The 12,228-nt window shown below is 42.3% G+C and overlaps 1 protein-coding gene across 1 annotated transcript; it reads right to left on the bottom strand.

Moving 5' to 3' along the window:
• Nucleotides 1-1,969: 1,969 nt before the first annotated feature.
• Nucleotides 1,970-3,082, bottom strand: htr1fa (5-hydroxytryptamine (serotonin) receptor 1Fa). The gene has a single exon (XM_078560547.1). The coding sequence runs from the start codon at nucleotides 3,080-3,082 to the stop codon at nucleotides 1,970-1,972; it is 1,113 nt and encodes a 370-aa protein (XP_078416673.1).
• Nucleotides 3,083-12,228: the final 9,146 nt, after the last annotated feature.

The raw sequence follows: 12,228 nt of genomic DNA, 5'->3' as shown, positions 1-12,228 counted from the left end.
CCCGTGAAATTTCATGGCCATTTTGTCTACTCAGTTAAAGAAAGAAAGACCTGCATTTATATAGCATTTTTCACAACCATTGAATGCCTCAAAGCGCTTTACAGCTAATGAAGTACTCTTGAAGTCTAGTCACTGTTGTAATATAGCAAATGCGGCAGCCAACTTGCGCACAGCAAACTCCCACAAACAACAAGGTGATAATGACCAGACAATTGTGTTTTTTGTGATGTTGGTTGAGGGATAAATATTGGGCAGGGCACCAGGGATATCTCCACTGCTCTTCTTCAAAACAGTGCCAAGGGATTTTTCACATCCACTCGAGCAGACAGATGGGGCCTTGGTTTAATGTCTCATCCCGAAAGATGGCACCTCCAGCAGTGCAGCACCCCCTCAGTATGTACTGGAATGTCAGCCTTGATTTTTGTGCACAAGCCCTGGAACGGGCATTGAACCCAGAACGTTGTTACTCAGAAGCAACAATACTGAAGTACGGTTGCTGCTCATAATTCTATGTAACTGACCAGGCCTGAGTGTCCACCCACCATTTCTACCCCGTTGTCTATGGAAGCAGCTAGAACTGGGTCACATTGTTGGAAATGAGAAATGCAGGAAGCATGAAGCTTTTAGCACACTTATACACAAACAGCATATGTACTTACATCACATATGTTGCAGCAACGCAAGACTTACAAGACAATAATGTTGAGTTACTTTATGTGTTACAGCCTATTATTCCTTCATTGTGCAAATAACAAAGAGTTCTACTAAAGTAAAGCAAAAAATATGTATTTCATTATGTAATATAAAAAATTAAGCAGGATAAGCAACTGGGAATTCTATAACTGAAAATTGATTCAATAAAAAGTGTGTAATTGTCGGCTTGCTGGGACTGGAAGAAGGGCCAGGCAAAATAATTCCTCAGGTAGCTCTCTCTTTGCCCGATTGCTGGTCTGCTGCTGTTGAACACTTAAGCATATATAATTCGGTATGAAATGAAGAAATGAGGCAATGGATGACACTGTGACTGACTCTTGTAATGTTCCTTTGCGAATAAGTAGAAGTTACCTATACCATAAAAGTGCTGTATGATTATACTTAAAACCTTTGTCAGGAAGGTAGTTTACCTCAGTCACAGCTTCCCTGCAGGCTCTGAGCCTCATAGTGCAATTTGTCTTCTGTCATTTGTGGGTAGCTAGCTTTGCTGTGTTACATTTGCTCCCTGGAATAAATTGATCAGTAAATGCTATACCTCACAGCCCATCTCTGATTCGAAGCTACCTTCTTCTATAGCTGCTGCTGTACTACGATATCGCTAACATTCACTGCTCCACCAATTCAGTGAAGAAAAATACTCGTGCCATTCTATTGTGGCTTTGCTACATGGACTCTTGTCTTTCTTCCTCAGAATTTACGTCCACATGGAATAGGAGTAAGCAACTCCAAATTCTTTATTAGACTCAAAAAAGGAACTTTTACATATCTTATACCTGCATAGGCCTTTCACAAGTTATCCTCATTGCTAATATGCCCTTATCAAGCATTCCCCTTTTTAATTACTCTCAATACATCCATTTCAGGCTGAAAAGTCAATTTAAACCAGTAGTACTAATAGGAGAAAATTATACAGTGCTTTCCCTGTAGTTCATTCACATTTTACACACATTAAAAACAAAATCCCCTCAGTGCTTCAAATGTAAATTTTATACTCTTTCTACTTAAACACCACAGCTTCTTTAAAATATACTGGCAGTTACAGAATAGAAAAATACCAAATAGGTTCTCTTCTGTACCCAAGAGTTTTAAGTATCTGTGACAGAATTTATATAACATTTTGTTCGTTGTTTCAGATACAAAGCCAGTATAAGCCGTCAGAAAAAATATTGATCTTTCTTTCAAAGCTGAAAGCTTGTGTAGAAGGCCTAACCATCCTAGTTACAAAGATAATTGCTTTGAGAATACTGCCATTGCTTTACAGACACTGTCTGCAGTGTACTAGTTTCTGAAATGCTTTCTTAAAGTCTTCATTGAAGATTGTGTAAATAAGGGGATTGATTAAAGAATTGAGGTAACCTAACCATGTCAGAAAGTCGGTCATCTCTGGAGAGATATAACAGGATTCACAGACATTCACAATAAGTTCTTTCAGAAAGAATGGTAACCAGCATATCACAAATGCCCCCAAAATCAAACCCAAGGTGGTTGCTGCTTTTCTTTCTCTTGTGCTTGAGATTTTATGTCTCTTCCACATTTTTTCTTGCTGGCAACTACTGGGGTTGAGACTTCTGGCTGTGATGTGGATTTTTTCTCCATCTTCAATCGTTGAAGGGTCTGAAGTGGACTTTTCAGACGTGCACAAAGTTGAAGGCGCCCTGGGACTTTTGACAGTAATGCTGGACATCTTGCCATTTACTTCCTCGTTGATTTGCCTGCTTGCACTCCTTTTGTGATAAAGTGTTTTAGCTGCTCGATATATTTTATAGTACAGAATGAGAATCAAAGCCAAGGGAATATAAAATGCTCCAAATGTAGAATAGATTGTGTAAACAAGATGCTCATGCTTAATAAGACACTCGTCCTCCTTATTGTTTCCTTGATGTCTCCAAAACAAAGGAGGCATTGATATAAAGATGGATATGACCCACACAATTGTGATCATTATTCCAGCACGTTTAGGTGTCCTTTTCTGTGCGTATTCCACAGCATCAGTTATAGCCCTGTATCGGTCCAGGGCAATTGCAGCCAGATGAAGAATAGAGCACGTGCAACATGTAATGTCAACACTTAACCAGATGTTGCAGACAACTTGACCCATCACCCACGTCTCCTTTACAGTGTAAATAATATTGAAGGGCATCACAAGAACAGCAACAAGTAAATCAGTAACAGCGAGGGAGCATATTAGATAGTTTGCAGGGTGGTGGAGCTTTCTTGTTACAATAATTGCACTTATCACCAGAGAATTAATAACTGTGGTCATAATAGTCAAGACAGAGAGTGAAAGTGATATCAGCACTTTGGAAGTTTTTCCCTTTACCAGTTCTTCTATTGTAAAGTTGGAGTAAGTCCCATTTTCCAAATCCATTTTATTCACGTGGATTAGAAGTTCTTGTGGAATTCATACAATCTGCAAATGAAGCACAATTTAAGTTGAGAAATGTTTTTAATTCCATAGAACCAGGGTTAGAAGTAAAAGCTGTCAGAAAATTTCAAGCTCCTAAATATGTGCAACTAACATATAAAGCGTAATTTTGCAATGCTTCAGTTCAGAATGAAATCTCACTCTATTGGGGGACTAGGCCCTGTAGAGTCTGGCTATAACTCTGACCCATTATGCCATCTAGAGAGGTCCTACACCTTGTAAATAAACTCTTTAATAGTATCCTCAACATGTTGGCAGATTATCGATGTATAAAGCTTATGGTTATAAGATGGTTGGTTTCTTTGCCATTATGTTAACAGCCACTATCAACAGAAATATAGAGAAATGTATAAGCTGTGTTCTGACCATGAAAAGAATTTTTAAAATACTGACATATTGAAAACATAAGAAGATAACAGTGTAGGCATCAGTTCTGAATTTCTTTGATATCAATTACTATGTTTTAACATCTTTGTTGTGCCCAAAAGTTATACAGCTCACCAGAAGTGGGATACAGGAATATCGGCCGGGGGGAAAGTAGAGTTGAGGTAGATTAACCATGAATCTTATTGTATAGTAGAGCAGACTTGAGGGGCTGCATGACCTTCTCATGTTCCTATTTCTTTTGTTCCTATGCTACATCCACATTTCTTGAGGGAAACACATCTTTCTTTTTGTAGCTCTGATGTCACAAATGTCAAAATTGCGTAAGTTGCTGACACACAGGAAGCCTCTGTGCAACAATGGTGTCATTCGGCAGCTGCCTGACAGTAGCAGAACACTGTCCAAAAGCGAGGTGAGTGGCCAATAAGTGGCCTTAGTGGCAATATGCACCAAATCATTTGAAAGCAATATCTCACCCATATTCACACCATTGTGTCCACTTAGGGATCAGCTGAGCCAGACCAACAGGCAGAAGAAGCACAATTCACTACATTTCTAAGAGGTACAAGACAAGAGTCTCACACTCATGGATCTTTTATCACTAAGTTGGATAGCAACATCAGTACTGCCATCTGAGGGAGCTGCCTTTAGTGCTGACTCCTTAATCCTTTGTCCACAGGGCTCATCAAACCGGCAGAAAAAAATGAAAATACTCATGAGGGCAGACATGTCAATACACTTTCCCTTCCCCCTGGACACCACCACATACTTCGCACTCATAATCCAATACTCACACAACTAACACTTCACACTACCCTGTGGATAAGGATGCCCACAACTCCTCCAACAAACAGAAACCACTTCCGTAATGACTTCTGCCATCCTAACAACCCCTACATCACTTATTTTGCCATTCTCCCAACAATCGCCACACACTTCTTAACTCACACACAATAGTTTGCAATAAAGGAATTGTTTGTTTTGAAATACAATGGGTACTGATTTTGAGACTTGTTTATTATGAACATTACACTGAGTCAGGAAATAGACCAACCAGTTAGCTCAGAGTTTCTTACACAGGTGAAAATTTCAGGCAAGGTGAACATATGAACATATAAACAAGGAGCAGGAGTAGGCCATTCAGCCCCTTGAGCCTGCTCCTCCATTTAATAAGATCATGCTGGATTAAAGAGATCTGTTTTAGTGACATCTGTTAGGGTGCAAAGAAAATTAAGAACAATGTGCTGCCATTGCATTTCATCAGTTGATGAAGATGGTTGAACAAATCTGCTTTCTAGACTTGGCTTTTCAATGCTGGAACTGTATAAAATGCTGGTTAGGCCACAACTGGGGTACTGCGTGTAGTTCTGGTCACCACATTATAGGAAGGATGTAATTGCACTGGAAAGGGTGCAGAAGAGATTTTCCAGCATGCTGCCTGGGCTGTAGAGTCTGAGCTATGAGGAAAGATTGGATAGGCTGGGGTTGTTTTCCTTGGATCAGCAAAGGTTGAGAGGGGACCTGATAGAGGTGTATATATTATGAGGGCATAGATAGGGAAGATATGAAAGCACTTTTTTCATTAGTAGAGAGGTCAATAATCAGAGGGCATAGATCTAAAGTAGGAGGTAGAAGGCTAAGAGGGGAATTGAGGAGAGATATTTTCATCCAGAGGGTAGTGGGAGTCTGGAATTCACTACCTGAAAGGGTGGTTGAGTCAGAAACTCTCCTAACATTTAAGAAGTATTTAGATATTCACCTGCATTGTCATAGCCTCCCGGCTATGGACCAAGCACTGGGAAATGGGATTAGTGTTGTCAGACCTTTCTTGACCAGCACAGACATGATGGGTCAAATGGCCTCCTTCTGTGCTGTAAACGTCTATAGTCTATGCACTCCTGACCAAACTCTTGGTGATGCTGCTTGCCGTTGCTGTGTGAGGACATAGTCTGGTTTTTATCATAGATGAGCTGGACATCCTGGGAATGGGACGCCTTACTATATATTCAGCGGCAACTGCTCAGTTGGTGCCTTAGTGCTACATGTATGCCACTGTGGCACCCTGTAGCCTGGGGAATCCAGCCATCCTGTAGCAATCTCTTGCTTTGTATCTCTGCTGATAGGGGGTGATGCCCACATGGAGGAATACAGCTCTTCTATTAAAGAGCGTGTCCTGCACCTGCATGACACATGACAGCTCATTAGTGTGACAGCCGATGGTGGTAAGTCATCGCCTGTCTGAAGTCAATTTGAGTGTGCTTTGGGTGGTGAGGGAAGTAAGAGGACCTAAACTTTATTTCCTTGGAAACACTGCAGTAAAATAAAGTACAAGTGTTGGTGTTCAGAAAATGTGAAAAAAGATGGTAATTGCTTTGAGAATATTACTATTGTATTCCAGAAACTGTCTGCAGCATACTAGTTTCTGAAATTCAATGAAATTCTTCATTGAATATTGCAGAAATAAGGGAAATAAGGAAATAAGGGAAATAAGGAAATAATTAAAGAATTGAGGTAACCTATGCCTCCCTTTGTCCTAGCATTTATGTAAAACTGCTCTAGTTGACTTTCTGGACCATGGTAATTCACAGAATGTGAATGGTTGGTGAGTTGACAAATGGTAATTCCACTGAATGTAAAAGTGGAGGTGGTCATTCTCTCTCTATGTAGAGATTGATCATTGCTTGGCGCTCACCATTAAACCCCTAACCACATACAAAGAGAATGGCTGGCTTACCTGGACTTGTTTGAGGAACAATGTATGTGAAGGTTTCATTTCAGCAGAGAGGCTGTGAGGATTGTGACAGAGTGATGTCAGAAGCTCCAAGTTGACCTACGGCCCAACTCTACATCAGTCATGGTATTGCCTAGGGTAATCACGATTGCTTTAGCTCCACACTTTAATGCTTCAGGCACATTCCACGTTGTCGCAAAGGCACAATATTATACTGCTGTCTCGTGGCAGCACCTGGGGCATCACTTTCCACTGAGTGGCTGACATGGAGATGTGTTTCATCTTAAGGTGTAGATGCAGTGAGTGAATGAATGAAAAGGATGTTAAAAAAAGGCAGATATTTGGTATTGATCTGGAGCTGGGACCAGATCATCCATCTCCTGCTTCCTTAATGCTTTCTCTGGTCTAAATCTATTTTTTAAATTCATTTAAGGTATATGGGTGTCGTTGGCCAGGCCAGCATTTATTGTCCATTCCTAAGTGCCCTTGAGAAGGTGGTGGTGAGCTGCCTTCTGAACTGCTGGAGTTCATGTGGTATAGGTACACCCACAGTGCTGTTAGGAAGAGAGTTCCAGGATTTTGACCCAGTGACAGTGAAGGAACAGCAATATATTTCCAAGTCAGGATGGTGAGTGGCTTGGAGGGGAACTTCCAGGCGGTGGTGTTCCCATGTATCTGCTGTCCTTGTCCTTCTAGTGGTCATGGGTTTGGAAGGTACTATCCAAGGAGGCTTGGTGAATATGACGAGATGGAAGCTGGAAGGTCTACCTCATTAGGCTCAATTTTCTCCAGCAAAGGATAGAAGGGGTTCACAAAACTGTAATTAGGGTTTCGTGGATCATTACATAGCAGCATGTAAACCATGATGGATGTAACTATATGAACTTGCTTTAGATAGGTACATTGATGGGTATTTGTCAGGAGGAACAGCAGTTGAGTTGTGGGAACCAGAATCCTTAATGGGAAAGGGATCAGTTGCAAAGTGTATCCTGCTGCAAATGCATGTTCATGGGAAGCATTCAAGTACAAGGCAACCATATAGGTGGAAAGTGACTGTATATCCTGAACATATTGAATGCATGGTATTAAAACAGGTCAGGGTGGACTCTTTTACAATCCGCACCATGAAAATCTGTCCTGTTCTGTTTCATTGTGACAAAAGAATCTTATCTTTTAGGTGTAAAACTGAACGTGTAGGTTTTCTGCAATTTGTTAAAAAAAAGAACATTTTGAGAATGGCAGTGACCTTTTTGTTTTGTCATTTAGAATGTCTTAAGAGTTTGTAATTATCGTCAGCCAGAAGTGCCAAGAGGTTGATCCATCCAGGCCTCTTCCTGAGGTCCCCAGCATGACAGATGCCAGTCTTCAGCCAATTTTGATTCACACCACATGATATTAAGAATGGCTGAGCAGATTGGATACAGGAAATGCTATGGGCCTTGACCACATCCCAGCTGCAGCACTGAAGACTTGTGCTACAAAAATAGTCACACTGCTAGCCAACCTGTTCCAGTACAAAACTGGTATTTACCTGGCATAGTGGAAAATTTTCCAGGTATGTCCTACCCACAAAAAGCAGGACAAATTCAATCAGCCAATTACCACCCATCAGTCTATTCTCAATCATCGGCAAAGCTATGGAAGGGATCACCAACAGTGCTATTAAGTGGCACTTACTCATCAAAGCCTACTCACCAATGTTTGGTTTAACCAGGACCACTTTTCTCCAGACGTCATAACAGCCTTGGTCCAAACAGGGACCAAATGAGCTCAACTCCAGAGGAATGGTGACAGTGATTGACATTAAAGTAGTATTTGACTGAGTTTGACATCAAGAAACACGAATAAAATAAAAGCCACTGGGAATCAGGGGAATCTCTCCACAGGTTGCAGTCAAACCTAGCACAAAGGAAAAATGATTGTGGCTGTTGGAAGTCAATTATCTCAGCCTTAGAATATTGCTGCAGGAGCTCGTCAGTGTAGTCTCCGAGGCCCAACCATCTTCAGCTACTTCGTCAATGACCTTCCCTCCATCTTAAGGTCAGAAAGTGGGGATGCTCGCTGATGATTGCAACAATGTTCAGTACCATTCGTGATTCCTCAGATACTGAAGCAGTCCATGTCCAAATGCAGCAAGACCTGGACAATATCCAGGCTTGGGCTGACAAGTAGCAAGTAACATTCGCGTCACACAAGTGTCAGGCAATGACTATCTCCAACAAGAGAGAATCCAACCATCTTCCCTTAACATTCAACAGCATTATTATCACTGAATCCCCTACCATGTGCAGGTACCATCTGGCTCACTAATATCCTTTAGGAAAGGAGATCTGCTGTCCTTACCTGGTCTGGCCTACAGGTGACTCCAGACTGGCTGCAAACTCTTTCGAGTTATCAACAGTCACAGATTGCAACTCTTTTGTGTACAATCACAGTTCTTGGTTTCCGGGAGTGGGACATGAACCCACAACCCTCTGATTCAAAGGCGAGGGTGCTATGAACTGAGCCACAGCTGACACATGTGGTAGACTCTTAAATGCCCTCTCAACGAGGGCAATTAGGGATGGGCAATAAATGCTGGCCTAGCCAGCGATACTCACACCTCATGAACGAATATAAAAAAAAGATTTAAAATTCACTGCTGCTGCATGGGTTTTCCAGGGGTTGACAAACCCAGCAATGAAAGGGAGGCAGGAGCTGCCAGCTGCAATCAGTAAGTGCCTTTTCCAGCATTCCTTGAGGGTCAGGAGGAGCCGCAGTGTACCTATTATCCCTTCAAGGAAGCCTTTGGCCTGCCCACTGCCAATCATTGCCTTTCTCTCCCTGCAGCCCTGACAGACTCTCTCTAGAGAGAAGAAGGGTCTGAAGAAGGGTCATAACGACTTGAAGTATTAACTCTGTTTCTCTCTCCACCGATGCTGCTAAGCCTGCTGAGTTTTTCCAGTATTTTCTGTTTTTGTTTCAGATTTCCAGCATCCGCAGTATTTTGCTTTTATCTTAGCCTCTCTCTCTCCCTCTCAATGAATCTTCAAGGGCCCCTCTCTCTCTCTGTCTCTCTGCAGCCCCAGCCACCAATCTTTACGCTTCCCAATTGATCGGGACTGTGCTCGGTTGCACCCTTTTTTTCTCTTGACTACTAACCAAGTTGACAAAAAGCTATTCATATTCAGGATGGCTTTAATACTGAAACCACACCGAGGGAGAAAGAGAAGTCACTTCTGTAATACAAATTCACAGAGAAACATTCGAAAGGTGGGTTATATGATAAACACGTAGCACTGAAGGCAGTGGCTCTCTACAAGAGCTATGTGCACTAGTGCACAAATTAATTGAACTCACTTGATAAAATGTGGTTAACTCATTAATATATCTTTCCTGTATTCCATATGTAATGCTAATGATACACAGGGTGCATACTGAGGGCAATGACCCCTCACTTTGAAGTGAAGGTCATCGAGCTGAATTGTTGGGCTGAATCTTCCAGGCCTTTTGGGGATGGGCTGGGAGGTGGCAGATGTGGAAAAACGTTGGGGGAAGACATTGGGAAGGGAGCCCAACATCTTCCCGCTGTTATGCCATATTTCCTGCAGCGGGAAAGTTGGTGATTTGGATATCTGCCAGGAGGGCAATTGAGCCACTTAAATGGCCAGTTAAGGACCAGTTCCCACCTCCGCTGGCAGTTTTCCAGCAGTAGGTGAGCCCAATTCCCACTTTCGAAACCATTAGGCAAAACCTGGTGGCCTCCTAGTGAGCCCCAAAATAGGGGCCCTTCTTTACAGGCACTTCATTGTCCACAGAGGGACCTCCTGGCAGCACTGCCTGCCTCACAGCAACAGTGCCACCAGTGCTCAATGACTTCCCCAGTCTATGAGGCCTGCCTGCCTGGCCCTGGTGTCCCCCATCCCAACTTATTTGTCTTTGAGCGTGCCCAGCCATTGAGGCACCCTCCCCTTAGAGCTACAGCCTCAGCACTGGCCACACCCTGATTGGGCTGGCAGCTTTGGGGATGGGTGGCAGATAGGTGATTTTCTAGTGTTGGATGGTTGGGAAAGAGGAGACGTGTGGCATTGACACATTAAGTATCGTGTAGGCATTGGGGAAAGCAGGATTCCAAGGCAGGGCATTGGGCAGGAATGTTTGGGAATTTGTTTTGTAATACTTCTTCAGCCCCAATTCAAAACAGACAAAGTGCAGACAGAACACAGTTGAGACACTATAGCCACCTAATTTAAATGAATTTAGCTTTCTGCTTTCATCCCAAGGAGGGTGTTTAATTGTTCTCTCACACTATCCACAATAATCTGTAGGGCCTAATCAGTGATTCACTATCAAACTTATTTGCCTGTGAATACGCAAGTTGACACAGTAAATTGTTATGGTGACCCATGCTTCACTTAAACACAAGATAAATTGAATGCCCATTTGGCTGGCAACAAACCATTCCACAGCTTTGCATTCTGATTCATTGTTTAGCTGTTTGTTAATTGCAACATATTCAACCTTGAAGAAAACAGATTTAGTAAAATCATAACTTTTAGTCAGTATGCTAAAATGGAAGCTCTAATTTAACCTAGGCTGGAACTTTACACCCCCATAGAGTGGGCTGCGAGGATGTGGGGGGAGGGTGTGGGCTTAAAATTGAGTGGGATGGTGGGGGGATGGCTGGAAACTCTTTCGAGTTATCAACAGTCACAGATTGCAACTCTTTCGAGTACAATCACAGTTCTTGGTTTCCGGGAGTGGGACATGAACCCACAACCCTCTGATTCAAAGGCGAGGGTGCTATGAACTGAGCCACAGCTGACACCTCAAATAAATTTTCATTCCCTGATCAAGAACCGAACCCTGGTCACAGCAGTGAGAGCGCTGAATGCTAACCACTTGGCCACCGGGGAAACTGGGGATGGCTGGAAACTCTTTCGAGTTACCAACAGTCACAGATTGCAACTCTCTCGAGTACAATCACAGTCCTTGGTTTCCGGGAGTGGGACATGAACCCACAACCCTCTGATTCAAAGGCGAGGGTGCTATGGACTGAGCCACAGCTGACACGCCATGTCAATGCCTTATCAATTACATTGTTAAGGTTTGTTAATGTCAATTACATTGTGAAGGGAAACAGGTAATAGGTATTTGAACGTTTATAAACAAGGGACAGCTGGGACACTGGGGGTGGACAAAGAGTGTTGACACTGGACGAAGTCCATAAACTCTCTCAGCAAGGAAAGGCTCTGTGTCTTAGTTTTTACTTCACCAGCCAGCTTGAATCCTGTTAAACATTGGTAGCAGAGAACGGTTGGCTTAAAGGTCAAAATTGAAAACTAAGATACCTTTCCAGGCAGAAGATTGTACTGGAGTTACTTTTGAGAAGAACGGCTGAAACCAAGTATAAAGTATCAGTGTATGATTTTCCACCGTTGTCCTGTAACCAATGGAAGAATGAATTGGATATATGGGCATGGGTTACATCCTTGCTAAAGAAAAAGCAAGTTATGACATTGGCACTTTCGCTTCCCAACAGAAGCAGGATCAAGTGCAAAGTACTTTTGGAGCTAGAGGCTCATCATTGGACACTGAGGAAGGTTTGGATAATCTCACAAAATGTATAAGAAAGATGATCTGTTAAATGTATATGAGGCATGGTCAGATTTTGATAAATTTAGAAGGATGGACTGTTATTCCATAGAAGAATATATCATGGAATTTAACAGGTTATACAATAAATTGCAGAAATTCTTTTTGGAGATCCCTAATTCAGTGCTCGCTTTCAAATTGTTGGATTGTGCTAAAATGTCAAACATGACAGGCTCCTACTGGAGTTAGATTTCTCGGAAAGAGATGTGCTTCTGGAACAGATGTCTGAAGCTTTGAAAAATTTTTGGGGGAAACATTCATTTCCAACCACTTTTACAGCACCAATGGAACATTCAGCGGTAAAGCAAAAAAATGGATGATTCAATGTTGGCAGCATTTC

This window comes from Cetorhinus maximus, chromosome 16 (genome assembly GCF_964194155.1).
Source record: "Cetorhinus maximus chromosome 16, sCetMax3.hap1.1, whole genome shotgun sequence".
In the NCBI taxonomy this organism is placed as follows: domain Eukaryota; kingdom Metazoa; phylum Chordata; class Chondrichthyes; order Lamniformes; family Cetorhinidae; genus Cetorhinus; species Cetorhinus maximus.
This window is presented reverse-complemented; position numbering and strand designations above follow the sequence as displayed.